This window comes from Ambystoma mexicanum, chromosome 10 (genome assembly GCF_040938575.1).
Source record: "Ambystoma mexicanum isolate Mex_15411 chromosome 10, UKY_AmexF1_1, whole genome shotgun sequence".
Taxonomy (NCBI): domain Eukaryota; kingdom Metazoa; phylum Chordata; class Amphibia; order Caudata; family Ambystomatidae; genus Ambystoma; species Ambystoma mexicanum.
The window spans coordinates 131103999-131123048 of NC_090932.1; the positions used below are offsets into that span (position 1 = coordinate 131103999).

Genomic DNA, 19050 nt, shown 5'->3' on the forward strand with positions numbered 1-19050 from the left:
TCATGAGTATCCACCTGAAACATGCCTCCAACCGTAACACTTGGTACAACTCCGAACTTGCAGCCCTGAAATGCTAGTGGCAGACCTCAAGCTCACCCTCTGACAAAGCCTACTCCAAAGGCAATACAGACTCTCCATCCGCACCAAGAAAAGAGCCCACACCCAGGCCTGTGTCTCTAGTGCATCTAACAACATGGCTGAACTCTAAAATGTGGAGGGAGCTAGCCAAACCCTTTGCCGTCTCCTCCTCACCTCTTCCATCCCAGGCCCCCTGCAACGAATTAGTCACACACTTCACTGCGAACACTCAGGAGATCCTGAGCACCTTTGCGTCACTCTCTCCCTGCCATTCACCCACCCTTGCCTCCAATCCTCCCTCTTCCTTGCTCTCCTCCTTCTCTCCTATCACACCTGATGAGGTTACTAGAGTTGTCCGCTCCATGAAGTTCTTCTCCAAACAGTTTTCCCCTTGCTCCTCAAGAACCATTAAGGACAATATTGGCAACCTTGGCCCTGCACTCGCCGAATTCTGCAACCACTTTTTCTACTGGATCTTTCCGCTCCTCCCTAAAGCACTCCCTTGTCTGCCCCCTCATGAAAAAAACTTTTGCAGACCCATCTTGTCCAGCCAACTACTGCCCCAGATCCATCACCTCCTTCCTAAAATCCTGGAGAAGCTTGTCTTCCCCCTACTAACCTAGCACACTGAACTTGTTGGTTGCCTCCATGACCATCAATCTGGATTCCGAGCATCCAGAGGGACAGAAACTGCTCTTCTGAACACCCATGAGCAACTGCTCGCTGTTAGGAAAGATTTCTCTTCACTGCACCTTTCCTTCCATTTGTATGCCCCCCCCCCCCCAAACCTTATGCTTTTATTTTTGATCCGGACCTCTACTTTCTACAATGCAGTTAAGCCTTGAGCTTCACTACGCTGTCTTTTGCTCATCTGTTATGGGGAATCTAACATGTTCTTCAGGCTGTGAGTAATGGGAAACAGTTTCCCTTAGTCTTGTTACTTGGTTACTAGTTTTAGTAACTTGTTAACACTTGTGGTAACTTAATCATTGTACAATGCATTTTACAATGGGGTACACTTGCTTTTGCCCTCGACTACCACTCAGAGGATTTCTGGTTTCTCTGGGTGTGCTAAATGGACAAGCTGGTGGCGGCAGTGACCTTTTTTTTGGTGCTTTTCATTTTAGCCTTACTGCGTTTGGCTACTGTGGTTAGTGACCAAGCATGGCTATGCTACAAGGTCTTTGGCTTGCCCTTCGGCCATCTTCTCTTTTAGCCTTCTTCCTGGCCTGTGAGGCCAGGAAAATCCTAATATGGATTTCCAGTGTCCAGGAAAGCAGAGGCTTTTAGCAGGCTACTAGAGAGCTATGTGCGGCTATGTGCGGCTATGTGCGTTTACTCGCAGGATGTGGGCTGGGACTGTCTTGTCCCAATCCACAAACTAGTTTCAGTATGTCTGAATGATATGCATGAGTGTTCCCGCCAGTGGTCCTGGTTGGGCCACTACTGGGGTGTTTGTGGTGGTTAGTTCTAATATTGGCAAGTGGGAGCTTCTGCTCTTACCTGTATTTTGGCATAAGAAGAGGATCCCTGCACCAACTCTAGAGATCCCGGAGAAACCTGAAGGAGTCAAGACTTCTGTCCTGCTGTGAGACGCATGAGGAGAACGGCGACCCATGAGAAGGAGGCCTGGTGACCAACCTCTGCTGCTGTCCTGGAACAGCCCTGTCTTGCTGTCGATCTCTAGCAGTCCTGCGAGGGAGCCACAACCCATGGATTGGAAGGAACATCCATTCCTGGCGTCTGCTCGGTACCCTGCAGAGAAAAGCCTTCGTAAGTGCCCCGGGACCACCCTGTGGCTGACCAGCTTGGAGTTTGAGCTACTGTGCTGCCGACATCGCCGTTCCGAGTTGAGGTCTGGAACCTGGGGGATCCTCAGCTTGTGCTACAAGACTTAACTCAGCAACATTTCTGAGACCGAGCATCAAGGGGACCCGAGAAAGGAGGGAAAGTCCGACCACAACAAGTGAGTCCCTTCGCGTCATCGTGCTGCGGTGGCCGCCGTCCAAAACAGCTCAGAGTCCAGTCCTGAGAGTCCTGCATCATGTTTTGTTGCATACTTCCATCGAGAGTCCTTGCACCAGCCAAAGACACTGACCGGAGATCTGCTCGAGCCTTCAACTCCTGCGATCAAGGGCTGAGGCTGATGGTGGGAAAAGCAACCACAGACCTTCTTCCATCCACCTGTGAAGAATCGGAGAACAGGGCGGGGGGGTAACATTGGTTCTTACCGGCTCCCCTAAACTCCCTTTAAAAAGGTTTGCTAACTTTTATAAACTTTCATAACACTTTGGCATTGCCATCGCCTGCTTGCACAAGACTTCCGAAGGTTGGGGACAGTTTAGTTGACTAGAATACCTTGTCCTCTAAACCTTGGAATCGTTCACTAGACCCCAGAGACCCTACCTTCATTTTTTCCAGCGTTACAAACTGCGTCAGACCTTTTCTTGAACTTTTGGGCATAAGGCCCAAGACAATTTAGGGAAGGACTTTTGAAGTTAGGGCTAATTCTCTATGGACCTATAGTGCATAATCTAATTTGTACTTTCCTTTACAGGAATTTGATCTGCATTATGCCCTACTCTAGTGACTGTATAAATGTATTCTATTATTAGTGTTGTGTGATACTTCTACCCGATAGTAGTAATTTTTCATAGTGTTGTTTGGCCATGAATAAATATTTTTAGACACATTGTCTAAGTGTAATTTGTGACTCCCAGTGTGTTATCATTGAGAACCCTTTAAAGCTCACCAGCTCATGAGACTTAACCTAGACCCCTCATCACTGCTACCTTGAACTGGTTTGGCTACAGCTCCTAGAGTCATCTCCGTCACAATATAGGTTGGCCTTCTATACATTTGTCCACCAGGCCAGACTATAGGAAATCAGCCCCAACACTCGCATCTCTTGATTCCAACTCTCCAGCTGTTCCCATTCTACTTGATCTCTCCTCTGCATTTGATACAGTCAACCACTCCATCCTCATAAAACGCCATGATACCCTAGGTATCTCGGAGCGGGCACTGAACAAGGGCCAGTCTTTGCATCAGGCCATGCAGGCAGCTGCCTGACATGCCAGCCTCTAGTATGAGAGTCCTCGAAGAGGCTCCAACACCTCTGCCGTCATGATGCAGTTGATGTTGCTGCATCATTTAATTTCATTAAGTTAAGTTACCATATGTTTATCAGGGTTAACAGCGCCTATTCAAAATCCAACTCAGTCTGAGCACTGGCTGCATGCCTGCTGCAGCGGCCAGCATAATCAGGCTAGCACTGCATGCTTCATGTTATGATCCAAGCAAGTAGCAAAAATGTATCATCAGTTCCCGGGCGGCTAGGCCTGACCACACATGCCACCCAAGCGCATGTGCTGCAGTGACATGGGGAGATGGATTATTGGGCTGGCAGTGGCTGGGCTGTGTTTAGTCAGCTCATTTGGCGTACACTCTGGAGATCAATTGCCATCATCGCCTATCGGGCTCAGAGGTACAAGGCCCAACCGCCCAGACACAGGAGCAGCCAGTCCAGGAGGAGGTGTGCCAAGATTGACATACCGTTGGTCCCCATGATCTGCCACGATCCCTCACTCCTTTCCATAAGAACAGAATATGAAATGGTGCATTACGTACTGCCAGTGCCACTGAGCTTCCGTTGCATTGTTATGGTGAGCGCATGATGTGTGGACGGGTGAATTTATGGTACAGCTCTAGCACCACGAATCTCTCAGGGTACATCCTTTATGCAAGGGGCACTCCCCATGCCAATAATTACACTGTGTGCCAGTTCTAACACCTAGCACGGAACAAAAAAAATAACTCTAGCTATATGCTCATACAACATTAACCAATGCATGATACAGTGCTTTTAGAGCCCACCTTACGACTACACACTGGACAATGGAGCGCTTTAAAAGTGTTAACAGCCAGTATTCGACGGGGCGGACGCACAGTGTGTGGATGGAGATGCGAGTATTAAAAAGTACAACTTTCATTAGGTTCTGCTGCATGGGGTCCTGGTCCACTTCCCTGAAAGCTGCAGGCGGTATCAGCGGGCCAGGCTCTCAGGTCAAGCTAGTGTAGTAGCAAGTTCTTATGGAAGTGGAGACCTAGTGCGCGAGGGACAGACTCAAGGAGGCGACAGATTGCATGAACTACAGCACACAGAGCCCATCAGTCTAAAGGGGGCAATGTCGCGTTATACTCAAGGTGTATTTTTGCAGCCTAACTCAGTTCACAGGGTTGATTAACAGCCCAACAGTCATGCACCCCCTGCCACAATGAAAATAGCTGACACGCAGGAAAGACGCTAAAATTTGCAGTTTGGGCACATTTTTTTTTTCCAAGCTACCAATGACAGCTGTATTCTGAGAAAACAATTGCAATTGCCCCTCAGAGCTTTCGTAGGATAATTGTCTAATGAGGCATTTACTGGGAGGCCGTAAACTAGAGGATAGATAACAAAACAAATAGGTAAGCCTTTTACATGAAGGCTTTGATTTACCATTTATGTGACACTATTGCTTGCTGTACTCTGAAACTAACTATGCATATTGGTGAAAGGTTTATAGATACTGCCATATTCTGTCTGTCCTGGTTCAAAACACGTTTTACATTTCTGGTAAAAGAAACACAATCAAGCAATGCAGTGCACTGCCTGGTCTCCAACCCACGAGGCAGAATCATATCTTTGACTGTTGTTGGTGCTGTGTAGTGCAGACGGTGCAGGGTGGATTGCAGGATGATGGGGCTCTCTGCTCCCTCCAGAGTTTGGGAGAGAATGAGGACGTTGCCAAACGTTATTGGTCCCAGGCAAATTACCATTTCTGATGCCACCCAGCCATTACGGGACGTGTGCACATCAGTGGAATGTTGGAACTCTTACGTAAGCAACCTAGGTGACTGGTTTTTGTGGCACATTAAAACATTTACAGATGGCAACCCCGTATGTGGTCTGGAAACGTAGCAGGATGTTCCCGTGGAAATACATCAGAGGTTCTACATTCAGAATGTTATGCTCATGCTCGTTAAGGCGCTCTATTCGGACTTCAGTTATACCAACCACTGTTGCAGCCTTAGCAACAGTGTTATTGATTGGGTAAGATTTTGTACCCCAGGATTGCACGATCCCTCCCTCGCTGTACTCCATAAAAACATATTACATAATATGAAATGGTGACTGAGATGCTAATGCGAGGTGCGTGCTGACTTAATGCACCCGTGTGAGCTGCGCAAAGGTCAGCAGCATTTATGTTATAATATGTTATGATAAAGGCTCTTGTACCACGCACTGTTGCCACCTGCGTGGTCTCCTGGTGTTCTAGCGGATCTGCAATGCAAAGAGGGAGGCACTGTTAGGGGGACTGAGTGGGAGAAGAGCAAGAAATCCGTGATGTGCAGTTGGCAGCTTCAATTCGGAGAAACCGGTCACTGAGCGTAGGTGTGTTTTCGGTTTGTTGGCGTCATGTGGTGTTGAGGCGAGATTGTGTATGGTTTGTTTCCTTGGCCGGGTGTTGTGAAGTATATGTGGTTTGTGGTGCTTTAGAGGTATGGTTGTGGCAGTGTCAGGACTTCGGGCCTCAGCGGGATCAATAGGACTCGCAGGCCCTGAGCAGGGGAGGGGTGCTAATGGGCTGCAAGGGTAACAGGCAGCCACAGCAGGCTGCGCACTGCCCCCTAGACCACGCCGGACTCAGTAGCGCACCCTATGGGCCCCCAGGCACCTTCTATGTGTAATCAATAGCATGTTTCGGTTTGTCATTTTTAGTCAGTTATGCGCTCGCATCAGAGATCTCTGTTCAACCTGCAGTCACAGCTTTAAATCGCATATGGCTGGACGCCACGCTTCATACTTTGGGGGTCAATACATTGAGTACCAGCAAAATACGTAATATTATTACAGTGCTTGGCAGGCAGGAATACGGCATACATCAATGGGCTATTTATGTATCATTTTAATAAATAACACAAGACAACAGGGCCCATTGGGTATATTAATTCTCGATAACTCATCAGTCTTTCATGATATACATTTTTGTTCTTGGCTTTAAACGTGGGCTTTCCAGCGCTTGCTTTACAAGCTGCATTTTCTCTTCCCACGGTATATAAAGAAGTGTTATCACCTCATTGCCTTCTAACACTGGTACCTACACATCCGCCATTTACTGACCAAGAAGGGTTTAGAGCTCTTCAGTGGGCATTCCATGTTTAAGCTCCCTTGTGGCTGGCCGCCTCGTGATAATGGCGGCTATTAACCTTATCTTTGTCACCATTGTAATGTATGTATAATGCACCTCATGGGTGCTTCAGACTTTTTTTTCGGTCTAAGGAGGGGGGGGCCCAACTATCATGTTGAAATGGGCCACCACACATCTTCAGCCGGTCCTGCTTGAGTAGAGTGATTGACAATCTACGGTGTGGGTGCCTCTATTTATTCTATAGTGGGGTGACTCAGCCTTGAACGATAGCAGGGTGTTCAGTGGGTCATTTTCGCAACTACAGTAATGAGAATGATATGTTTATATAGAGCTTTTAATGTTTGTTGTCATTTTTGGGGGCATGGGCAGCGCCAACGATGCTTCCCATCTGGGGTGCCATCTGGTGCAAGACCAGCCCTGCACTGGACTGGCTGACCCCCTTCCTCAGTGACCGTCCCTCCCAGGTTATTCTGGGCTCTTTCTATCTCCACATGCGGCGTCCCTCAGGGCTTCAACCTTTCTCCCTGGCTCTTTAACAACTACCTTGCTCCGCTTGCACAACTTATTTCCACCTTCTCCCCAACATCCAGTGTTATGCAGAGGACACACAACTCTTCTTTAAACCTCCCTCCGATCCTTTTCTTACTTTGTCCATCATTCCCGACTGCCTACCTGCCATCCAGTCCTGGTGTACTCCAATGATCTCTGCCTCAATGCCACCAAGACTGAGATCCCTCCTACTGGGACTGTTACCTCTTTCTGTCCTTCACTCTGGCCATCTTCTATGGGTTCTACCCCTTCTCCCTCATCTGAAGTCAGAAACCTTAGAGACATCTCTTTCATTCATCCCTCACATTCAGGACCTTGCCAAGAAGTACTACTTTCAACTCCATCTCCTCTAAGGAATTCTTCCTTTCCTCATTTTCCCCCAGAAGCTGAATGTATTTAGAGCTCTGGTTCACTCTAGGCTACCCTACTGCAATAGTCTTTTCCTTAATCTACCCTCTTCTTCTCTACGGCCCCTCCAGCTAATCCAGAATAGGGCTGCAAGACTAATCCTTGGCCTCCAGCCTGGGGACCACATCTCTACAGCCCTAAAAACTCTCCATTGGCTCCCGGCTGATGCAAGGATCAAATTCAAATCCCTCTGCTTCACCCACAAGGCGGTCTTGGGCCGGAGACCACCACACCATCTACAACTTGCTCTCACTAAATACTCTGCCTCAAGATCTTTACGTTCCTCCGGCAACAACTCTCTGTGTGTTAAGTGCTTCACTAAACAGCAGGCTGGTGGCCGATCTTTCTCCTCCGCAGGTTCCCTCCTTTGGAATAGCCTCCCCCTTCCTCTTCCTCTTTGCATTGAGCCGGATTCTCCTGAAATTCCAGAAGTTCAAGACTTTCCTTTTCACCTCCTCCTTCCCTTCCTCATTCCTCTGTTAAATCCCACAGTTGATCTTTTCTCTCTGCACTTGCACGTTCTGAATGCTCACAAGACCTAGTAGCTCCGCCTCCATCTTTCATCATTACACATGTCCCCTCTGTTGTTTATTTATTTTATTTTTTACATTTTTATAGCGCACAGGGCAGCCCCTAGGCATTGGGGCGCTGTTACTTGCAAGTTTACAGCTTAGTTACAGTAGTAGTACATTACAATTATGCAGTGCCCTGTGGGCACTTTGAAACAATTTAATTGATGTACAAGCGCCTAACAGATGCACAATAAAAAATAAGTGTGTAGGTACAATGGTCAGGAGCTGGCTAAACAACTGAGCAGCAACAAAGGAGGTCAAAGCGGAGCAACTGTACCAACATGTTCAGCCACAGACTACAAACTGAAGCAATCTGCGGTAGTCTTAAGATTGTGCTGCCCTTGTGAAGTCTGACTGTAAAAAACAGAACCAAAGTTGTGCTAAGCTCATGCCACATCAAAGGCAGGATCAATTTCAAACTAATACCTTTTATCCATAAATCGGCGTTATGCTCCATTCCCCCCTATCTTTCTCAAAAGGTAAAAAAAAAAAAGTAATTCATGGTGCAGAGGGCATGCCACTCTTGCAGGCTATGTGTAGAACTACAATGGGGATTTGACTTGAATTTTAGAATAGCCATTTTTAACATAAACCCCTCAGTAGTGAACACGGTGATTAAGAAAAGGATGACTAGCACCTCAAGTCAGGTAATTCAACAGTAAGAGAGTCTTACATACAACTCAATATCTCAACATATGCACTCCAGAATTCCACTTCAAACATCAGTTTTTCTTACAACGAAAGAATAATGAGATGAGCAGTGGGAACTAGTTCAGTCCGGAGAGAGCAAGGACAGTGTTGATAGCTCCACCCCCCACACCCCATCCGCACTCCCCTCCCCACCATCTATTTATGTGTAAACTCTCTGCAATAGGATACCTGGCCGCCAGGCTTCACCACTACAACTAAACTGCTTGCAAACCCAAGTTAGTTTGAAAACCTTTAACAGGAGCTCTGGAAAACACCCTGCTGCCATGGGAGTTAAGCAGGGGGAAGAAACAGCACTTTACATTTTCTTGACCAAGAAGAACAGAATGAAATGACTCCAGAAGACACTCAGCCCCCCCATCTCCCGGGTTCTGCCCATTCACAGACAAACCAGTCTGTCATGCCAGCTCAGTGTACTGGGGGATTTCCCGCCTAGCCTTGTGCTGGAACTACTGGTTTTAGCCTGAAACAGTGTGTTGCCCTTGGAAGCCTTGGAAACATTTAGACTGCTTATTACACTATGTTAGGACCTGAATTATTACGTTCTTTCCCAAATTGTGGCAACAAAATGACATGACCGCTCTTCTTGCATCTGACAAAGATCCCATTGTGTCAAGGAAAATACTGAACTGGTTAAAAGGGAGATTGACCGCTTTTTGTTTTGCAAGTAGGGTTCAGTAAAAACATCACATCAGTTAGTCTTTCGCTCTGGAATGCAGCTGGTTTAGGATCTCCCAAAAAATTGTAATCTTCAAACCTGTGTGGTTCATACTACACTTGCATGCTTCATCTGGCCACACTAGTGGGCATATTGGCTTGCCTTACGTAAATCCCTGGATTTAGTAGAACTTCTTTGATAAAACATCCTAGTACAAAAACAGGGCCAGGTTGGTCTCTCACCTTGTACGACTGTTGGGCTCAGTTTACTGCATTTCAGAAGGAAGATTTTGTAAGAATGGCACTTGCTATTCCTCCAAGTAGACAGTATATTACTGCGTTTGCCCTTCAGCCCCCCTTCTCTTATTGAGCTGGCATGACAGTTTAGATCATCTTCGTTTATGTGAGAGAAAATAGCCCCTTCTTTCTATGTAGGTGTGGCTTCTGCTATCTGGAGGGTTGGGGGCGGGGAGGGAAGAAGACATACCAGAAGCCGGCATTTTGATTCTGTTTGAGAACCATTGTCAAAACCAGAGGATTAGATGGAGACACAAAAATATCTTTCCCGCCTGCCATTTGCTGAGCGGGTTTTCCCCTTGATGGCTTTACCAAATAGGTCATTAGCGTGTTGCGATGACTACTCAGGCTTGCAGGCAAGTCTGGGTTAGGGGAGAGGTAGGCAAGGGGCAGAAGTGGCAGGAAAGAAGGGGCCAGGAAGCATAAAACAGGAAAAGGGGCAGGGGCAGTGGTCTCGACAGGGTCAGAAGCAGGAACCCCCATTAAACAGACAGATCCTGTGCAGGGCACAAATACAAAATGTTTGCCGAAAACTGAAGCGCGCTACTAACCCGCATGGTTAAATAAGCACAGAAAACACAAGGGAAATACATGCAAGCCATGGCGATTATGCTACACCCGTTTTGGGCTCTGAAAATCTTGGAAAATGAAAAGGTACTACTGAAGTGTCGCATAAAGGGGCTGGACAATAACAGGGCCACGCATTACTCTGGCCAAGCAGTAGCACTGACCCTTCCAGCTACTAAAACATTTTTATCAACATCTGGACACCTACTGTTACCATGCCCAAAAAAAGGAATTATCCTCCGGATCTGAAGATCAGTACCACGCGCATCACGTGTATGCAACTATATATAAGCATTTTGATATATTCCAGCGATGACTGAAGAAAGGTATTGTTAGGGAGAATTCTTATTTCTGTGCTAATTCCCTTCAACCTTAGAGACCCAAAGCTCTTTTGCTGGACTTACAACATTTTAATTTTAACCCTGGAGTGAGTGAGACCTTTTTCTCACTCTCTCATGCGTTTTTACCAGATTTGGATTTTGTGTTAGATTACAGACACTCCAGTGTCATCATACATCTACACTAGGATACCTTTATTGTATTGGAGTAAAACCTAACGTAAAAAGTCAAAATAATCTAAGCATGATTGTTGCAGACCTCTGAAATTAATTTTGGAAAGATGAGTTAGTAAAGAGCACCTGTAATGTCCCGTTTAGATGCAGGAAGCAAATTAAGTCCCTTAGCTTTCTGGCAGAAGCCAGGGCTACTTGAATCATTTTCCATGTTTAGAGCCTAGATTCTTATTAAGCAACAGGGTCAAACAATGTTTTGCATGTATGGCTAATACAATCAAATGGGACTAATCTGGATGTTTCATCCCTTCTTTCTAGTGTGCTACAGGGAGAAGCCACTCCTTTTGAGGCTAGGGAGGAGAGTCTGCTAAGCAAAACCTTCACTAGGGGTTTGGGAAAGCAAGAACTCACTGGGCGTGACTCCGCTCGAGGGGACAAGGACTCCCATTCTCATAAGGAGCTCCCTATAACTAAGAAATGTTCTGCATATATGAGAATCCGAGAAACTGATCTTGCATTCAACTGTGGTACTGGAAATAACATTGAAAGTGCCTTTGGAAGACCATAGAGTGAAGCGGGAGAAAGAATATCCTAAATCCCTACGTTGGGCATCAGGGCCCAGAGAGCGAAGGAAACCAACAATAAGGATTACGGGAGCCCAAGAAACCCGAATAGCGCAACCAGCTAAAACGGCTCATAGCAACTCCAGAGAACCACAAGAGACATATATAAGGTGATGGCAACAATACCCTTGGGAGGGAAGTGAGACTTTGGGACAGAATAAACTCACGCAGTCCAAGGAACCCAATACGACTAGTGAGTAATGTGTGGAATCTGAGGGCATCCTCACTTCTTTCCCCAAAATAACCTCCCCCCGAGGTGGTCATGGAAAGGCTGTCGCTTTTGGAGCCTAACCCTGGGAGTGGATATGCGAGGGAGGATCACCTGGGAGGAGGAGACTTGGGGAGTGAGGATGAGGGACATTTGGGTGAGACACAGTATCCCCATTTCCATTTCATCAGGAATCAAATGTCTCCCAGGCTATTATGGGATATTTCCAAACCCTTCCACATTGTGTTAGAAAACCATCTGCCAATGTAAACCACTATGGTACTGAGACGAGGAAGAGATCAAATATGAACTTGCATTCATCCTTTAATAACAGACATCAACAAACACCACTTGGTACTGGGGCGAGGAATCTAGATGCCGAGTACCAAGACCATTGTGAAATCGATGTGAATGGTCTACACCTGAACCCAAAGGGGCGGTGCGGTATAAATGGACCACTCAGGTGAGGCTAATGAGATTGCCTGGAATATCGAGATTGCTGTGGAATACTTGGAGACGGAGGCCCCGGAGGTGAATTCCGAAGTGCTGAGGTGCTGCAGAGCAGTTGCAGTGGAAGCAGAGTGTGACTGCCATTGTCGGAAGGTCTCCGGTGGCAGGGTCAGCCTGTCGACCTCCTATAATCAAGAGGACTCCCTCTCCGGTAGCCCCAAGTGTCAGAGACCCAGGAAGAGGGGCTTTGCGAGCTGGGAACAGCAGCAGCGATGAAGAACCGACCGAGGTGGAGAAAGGCACACGAAGACAGCATACCCAGTGTCATTGTTTTGATATTAATGAACTGAAGCTTTTGAATACCGAACCCAAAGAAAGTAATAATGGGTGGAAAGCACAGAAAAGCATTCCCTCATACAAAGAAACTGTGAATCATGGAAACTAGAGAAAGCAATAATTGGTAATGCATTTAAGGAACTGTGAATTATACAAGATGAGAAAAAGCAAGCATTGGCAAGAGCCATAAGGCAAAAAGGAACTTTACAAGTTCAAAGTTGAAACTGTGACAACACTGAGAAAGTGTGATAATCCAACAAGTAAATGGTGGCAAAACAAGTGTTGAAAAGGACTGCCAAAAAAAGAAGTCCAATACCACTGTTAAGCTGAAGCAGTGGTGGTGTAACTGTGGAACAGAAGCCAATCAGGTGTGTCGGTTGGATGACCTGTAATGGGTGGACTCAGTGGTCCGACAACTGCGCCTATACCGAATACAGCCCACTAAACAGAAGCCACTTGACTCCTCTATAATAAGATTATGGTTGAATATCCAGAGAAACTGGTACATTGTAAACTTAAAGAGTTAAACTTTATGATATTGATGAAAGAGACAAAAAGTCTGGAAGCTGGAAAGAATCCAGAGGAATTGTGTTGTTGTGAAAACAGTGGGGAAGGAACCCCTTGTGATTAAAAATGGACTGTTTGGAATCCAGGGAAAGAGAGAACCCCTTTTCCGACTAAGAGCTGGAAGAAGCTCTGAACTTTGGTTTGAACACTCATTTGTGGCGGACATCCCTACACAATTTGAACAAAATCGATGCGAGGGCAAGTACAGGTTTTGGGACACATACAGAAATTTACTTTAGACTTCCTGGCACAGACTATCATTAGTTTTAGTTCGGTAGAGAAATCCCACCTTAACATAGAGCAAGATAGGCCTTATCCCAACATTTTTGTGATTTTCAATAAAAGTTTGTATCCCAAACTTTCCTCAGTTGTCTGGGTCTACTTTCTGATGCCTAAACATGAACAAATGAAATGTAGGACCAAGAAACAAGCAAGACTTGAACCTAGTGGAGATTAATGCACTCTCCTACCTACGACAAGTGGGAGACTGGATCTTTTTTGAATGTGAGGCTTTACTTATAAATCTGAGAGACTTTTGGAAGTTTCAAACTAGGGAGAACACCTACCAGCATCAAAGGAACATGATGAAACTGAGCAGATTCAAGGCATAAAATAAGAGGCATCACATCGCAATTTACAATACAATACCACTGAGCTGCTTTTTATTTATTCAGTAATGTTGCACTAACTGCGAGATGATTTTAAAGCAAGTGCTAAGCTCCAGTACTCCTCAATTGTATGCATGGTGTTGTGAGCATGTGCTACATGGAGTGTGCACGTTCTTCCAAGAGATAATGGCACAGAGCCCTTGCCCAGAGCGTGTTAAATACAGGAAGTGTGCAAGTACGAAGTAAGAGTGTATGAGTCCTGCCAGGTCTTAGTGCAGATCATGCTGGGGGTGGTGTGAGGGTGAAATAATGTCTGCTGTCCTTCCAATTTATGCTTTACATTTAAAATTTGCGTTGTAATGTGTGCTCACTATTAAGAATGTTTCCTTAATCATGCCTGTGTCATGCCACTTTCCTCCATAAATTCTTAGTTTGATGGTATCAGTGAAAAGACAAAAAGCCTCATTACAGGTAAGTTTACCAGCACCGTTGTTTCCGGACCAGCAAACTACAAGTCTGCTGGCGGTTGCCGTTTCGCCCGCCAGGTCTGGCAGGTGGAACGGCACCCGCCAGCAGATATTCACGGAAGCACTTGCACCGTTATTAACAGTGCTTAACGTGGTCCCCATTCCCATGGAGTCCTATGGGACTCCACAGGAATGGGGATCAACATTTTATCAGCGTCTGACTTACCGGACTGCCGGGGCTGTAAAGCACCGGTTATTCCGGCAAGTCAAGAGCTGGTTGATCATTACGGTCCGGCGGCTACCTGTCGGTTTTTCCGGCACGGTTTCAGCCGGACTCGTAATGAGGCCCAAAGAAGGGTGTTATTTATCTGCCAGTTAAATGATTTGCTCCCACCCAAAGTATGGGTCCTAGTAAAAACCCCAACGCCAGCCCCTGTCGAAACATGGTGTTTTAAAGCACATTTTTCAAAGAATTCAAAAAACACTTGTTTAAAGGCAGCGCTGAACAGGTTACATTCAACCTGCCGAGCTGCCTGGTCAGCTTTTTGCTCCAACAGGGACATTGTGCATCGTCTCATTTGGCGTGCAAAGTCACCGAAAACTGTAAAGATTTCTACATGCGGTAAGAGGGGAGGCAGAATGAGGTAGCAACACCAATTGTGTTTACACCGCTCTCCCCCTTCAAAATTCTTGGGGGTTTGCTTAAGGGGCCAGGATACCTTTAGAGCCCTCATGAACAGGACAAACTTCAGAGGAAAACTATGACATCAGAACGGTCCCTCAATTAATGTCTTATTAACATGGACTAGGAGTGCAAGCATAGTCAATTAGTAATGAGAGGAAACATTTCCAACGGAAAGACCCCCACACATCAACTTAAAAAAAATAAAATTAAAAAAAAACACTTACAAAAAATAATCGGTCTGCTTCCAACGCACCGAGTGAGCAACACAAAACCCCTTTTTAAAGATTTGCTTGTATCCAGCCTACTAGCTTAACATGCAAAAAAGGTTTGCTTTTCAGTCAGCAGTAGAATATCAACAATCTGGACGTTTGTGACAAATATATATATTCTGGTACCTTATTACACAATTTATTTTAGTGAGAGTCTAAAGTGGCAAAAGTAAAATGCTGAAAAGAGATTTCAGACTTAAATCATTTTGCATTCTGGTACTTGTAGTTTTCTATTCAGGCTGTGGAAAATAAAGATATTCTTTTGACTCAACATCGTTATATATGGATTTACATATGGTCAGGTTGCTTTGTGGCCCACTTGTCCCAACAGCCCCCATACTGTTCACCTATGGGAACAGACTTAAACCAGTTATTCAGCTCCTACTAAGAAAGTCATCCAGCAAAGACAATATCTAGGGACATAAGCAAATACAGCAAAATACATTACTTCCAAACACAATGCAGGTTGCCTTAACAAGTAATTAAAACAGCTAAAATTTAAGATGGCATGTACTAAGTAGACTGGGCACTTTAAACAAATAGGTCATAGAATCTAGGCGGACAAGCAATCCCTTATTTTCTTTGATGTAGGTAAATACCACCTCTCTTGGTGAGATTTGGGCAGAATAATGCAATCCGATATGTCCTGGGTCAAAAGAGTTCCAACAGCATATTACCTGGGAACTAGAAAACTAAGTAAAGCTGCATCAACCCCATGGTCACATAAGGAACAAACAAGATGGCCCTCCGATTACACAGGCATTGAATGGCATTGAATGGAAGAGCTGTACTGGCAGAGGAAAGGCAATAGCCAGCCGTCACAAAGGTACGACCAGAACCAAATCTGCACCGAGCTAAAGTCATGAGGTCATGACCTCCTGTAGGTGCCTGTTAAATACGTTGTGGGACACGGCAAAGACAGGTTCCAGCAATTTTCAAAAAATGCTAAGACAGTTCCAATTGTTTACACTCTGTGCAGCGGAAATAATTACTGCAAACAACCTCTTTCAGAAACCTACAATTGTTGTGCAACTGATAACTTCTGCTTCAAACAGATGAACAGTGTCTGATGCTTAGGGATCAACGCTTGTTTGCCTCCATGTTTTAACATCTGAGGTCTGCAACTGCAGTACAGATGAAAATATAACAAAAACGGCAAATTTGTCATAGAGAGTGTACTAACTACAGAGCATACATAATGCTTTTCATCAAACACTGTGTGCCCCTTTGTGTAAACAGCATTATAAAAAGGCATGTTATGGCATCAGACGATTGGGTCCTGGACTCCAAACACCCACCTTTTCCTTTCAGACCGTTCCTATCGGGGCACTGCTAGCTTTCAAGACCCAAAGTAGGAACCTGCATCATGAAATAGTGTTATCCTAACAAAGCAGCTATTTATGCAATATTTCACTATTTATATGCACACGCATGGTGGCCTTTCTCTCCTTACAAATGATTACCCCTCTCTCCCTCCACACACATGCGGTCAGCTGTAACTCTTCATACGAAGTCACTGACCTCTCATTCCAAACTGTCCCATCCTTTTCTTCAAAATTAAGCTTATTTTTTTGGCTAAAGGGTTTTAAAAAGGACAGTATTAAAATGGCATTTATTACAAGGATACCTTTAATGTAGCTGGGAATTGTCCAGTGTCAAGACAGCTCAAGTTCGTTCCTGCAGTTAGTAGCAAAAATGTACTTCTCCCTCCATTGCAAATAGTGATGAAAATAATTGCTGGTCATTTAGGTTGGACTGCTAATCAAAGAAGAATTATTTAGCAATTTCCACTTATGTATGCCTTGAGATGTGGGAGAGTCAACTATGGATCCGTAACTAGCACTATGGGGAAGCTCTAGTCAGGTCACGGAGCATAGGAGGGGTGCTAGAAAATATGACCCAAGCCCTAATTATCCAGATCCAGAAACAAAGTCACAGTCACACAAAGCATTACATTCCCCCATAATCCCAATCTTCTATGGAGTGAAACTTAGATTGTACTAGAGATGCACTTGTGGAGACAGCAATTGAATAGGAAGAGCACGAGAACTCTGCGGAAGTGCTTTCCAACCTCAAAAAATGACAGTCCTGGGCAACTAGTACCCCACTCATTTACAACTCAGGGTGGCAGAAGGAAGCATAGCCTTCACCCATGCAGTAAAACTCCACTCCTTTCCCAAACTTCCAGGAATCCTGGTGTGAGGACAACTCATGTATCCTTCACAGCTGCAACTATGAAGGATAGAGTTGCCTGCAGCCACTCCCTTCTGTCAAATCAACGAAACACTTGCATCAAACCACATGGGACAGAAAACTGCTTTCCATTCTCCGTAGAACTCAACAGGAATAGTCCGTTCCCAAGGCAACAATGGAAAGAAGTTCAGCAGTACAGAGCCGACATGTTGTAGAATTTGAGTTTGGAGGAAGCGAGCAAGAAGGAACAGCTTGGCAAAAATAGGATGCCAAGGAGCTACCAAGAAGAAGAGTGGAGAACAGACAGGCACTTACGGGAGAGGTATGAGCACATGGCAGAGGCATCTGGAGGCTCAGGGAAAAAAAAAGAAGGAAACCAAGGTGAAGAGAACAGCAGTGCACCGTTAGGCACGAGACTGTTGGAAATTGTGTAGGAGGTAGAAGAGGATGGGCTGCTTGCGAGGAGAGCCAGGAACCCAAGACTGGAAGGTGGGGAGAGTAAATCTAAAGAAAAGTGAGCTTTCCAGCTTCTTGGTGGCTGCTCTGGGGAAGTTTGTTCATCTGCCCTAGTCCCAGAAGCAAACTTTGCCCAGGACTAGTGTACAATGGTCTAAGGGGACCTGGAGGCCCCAGGAGGCTGGTATCCCTGGAGATGAGGAGAAGCAGTGGACCTCAGTCTAGAGAAGGAGAAAGCAGGGGCACACAATGGATCAAGACTGAGTCACTGAGAATATCCCAGTAGTGGGTTACCTCGATTGAGCATTATGAACCCTAAAGAGTTATCTGACCAGAAAGACAATGGTTTGAACTTCAAGAATAAGATAACCTGCTTTGGTTTTATTTTATCATTTTACTCCCCTGCCACCACCCAAATGTTTCATGCCATGCGGGTCTACTTCATATTTAAACCTCTAGTATTCGTGGCAGTCCTCTTACACAAACCTTGAAAAACAGAATAGAAACAGGAAAATGACCAATGCTTACTACATTCCAAATAAAAGTAGCTCATACTCTCCTAAATTGTGTCCTTCACCATTGGTAAAACCTGATAAATAAGGGTCAGCTAATAAAATGCCATAAAGGTAATACAACTCATTTTAGTTGCATTTTGTCCCATATCATGCGCACTTGCTCTAAACAGTAAAAAGAAAAAACTATTGTACAAGATAATGTTGCTGTAATGTTGAATGATGTTTTCTGGGGGAGCCAGGGATTTCATGGGCTCAGCCCGTGTTGGGCTCCTAGAGTCAGGCCTGACCCCCAGGCTCGGCCCTATCTAGGCCCTACCAATAAATTCCCTGGCTCCCCCAGCTCTATGTGTGGGCTTCCGATGCTGAAAACCATTTAGTCAGAGAAGAGGTTGGTGAACGTAGAGAGACCACTATCGGTGCATTTAGGCTTTTGAGTGCCCAGAGGAGCCTTGGGATGGAGGGCGCTGCAGGGGTTCTTGCAGCAGTGGTGTATGCAAGTATTGGTGCTTTACTAGGGACTTGAAAGCGCACTCCCCTTCGAAAGATTTGAGGCAGGATTTTGTTTTACATTAAATCATGATATGAAACGGTTTCTGAAATCCAGATTGAAGAATTGGCTTAGGCTAGGTTTTTCTTGTGAAGCAAAACTGATCAAAAAAAAATAAAATAAAAAGAAAAATAAAGGAAATAGTGCTTACTTTTTCATAATGCGTCTCCATGCACAAGAAGACTGTGTAGGCTGTCAAGCATGCTAGACAGCCTTCAAGGTAAGACTGGCCCCCTATTTTCTCAGCTTCCGCATAGAGGTTATTTAGAGTTCGAATAGTCTCCTCAAACTGTTGTCTGTCAACCTGTAAAAGAGATCAAAGCAAACAAGGATGCTCAGAAACACTGACACCATTCATGGTTTGCAAAGAACTTGCACATTAAAGTCTGCAATTAATCCCCGGGGTGGGACAAATACATGTAACAGATCACTGGCCAGGAAACAGTACAGAAAACATTTGTGGCGAGCCAGTCAAAATTAAACCAGCATTGACAAAGCCAATAAAATATGTTCCTGCATTTTACATTCATTGGCATTAATGATGTTAACACCACACAGTAGCACGGTTAGAAAGTGCTGGGAGC

The 19050-nt window shown here is 45.3% G+C and overlaps 1 protein-coding gene across 1 annotated transcript in view; it reads right to left on the minus strand.

Annotated features, from left to right (window-relative positions):
* Positions 1-19050, minus strand: part of GOLGA7 (golgin A7) — a 212933-nt gene that overhangs the window by 137393 nt on the left and 56490 nt on the right. The window contains exon 3 of the mRNA XM_069617622.1: positions 18618-18770. Coding sequence (XP_069473723.1) covers positions 18618-18770 — 153 coding nt within the window. The remainder of the gene's footprint in view (positions 1-18617; positions 18771-19050) is intronic.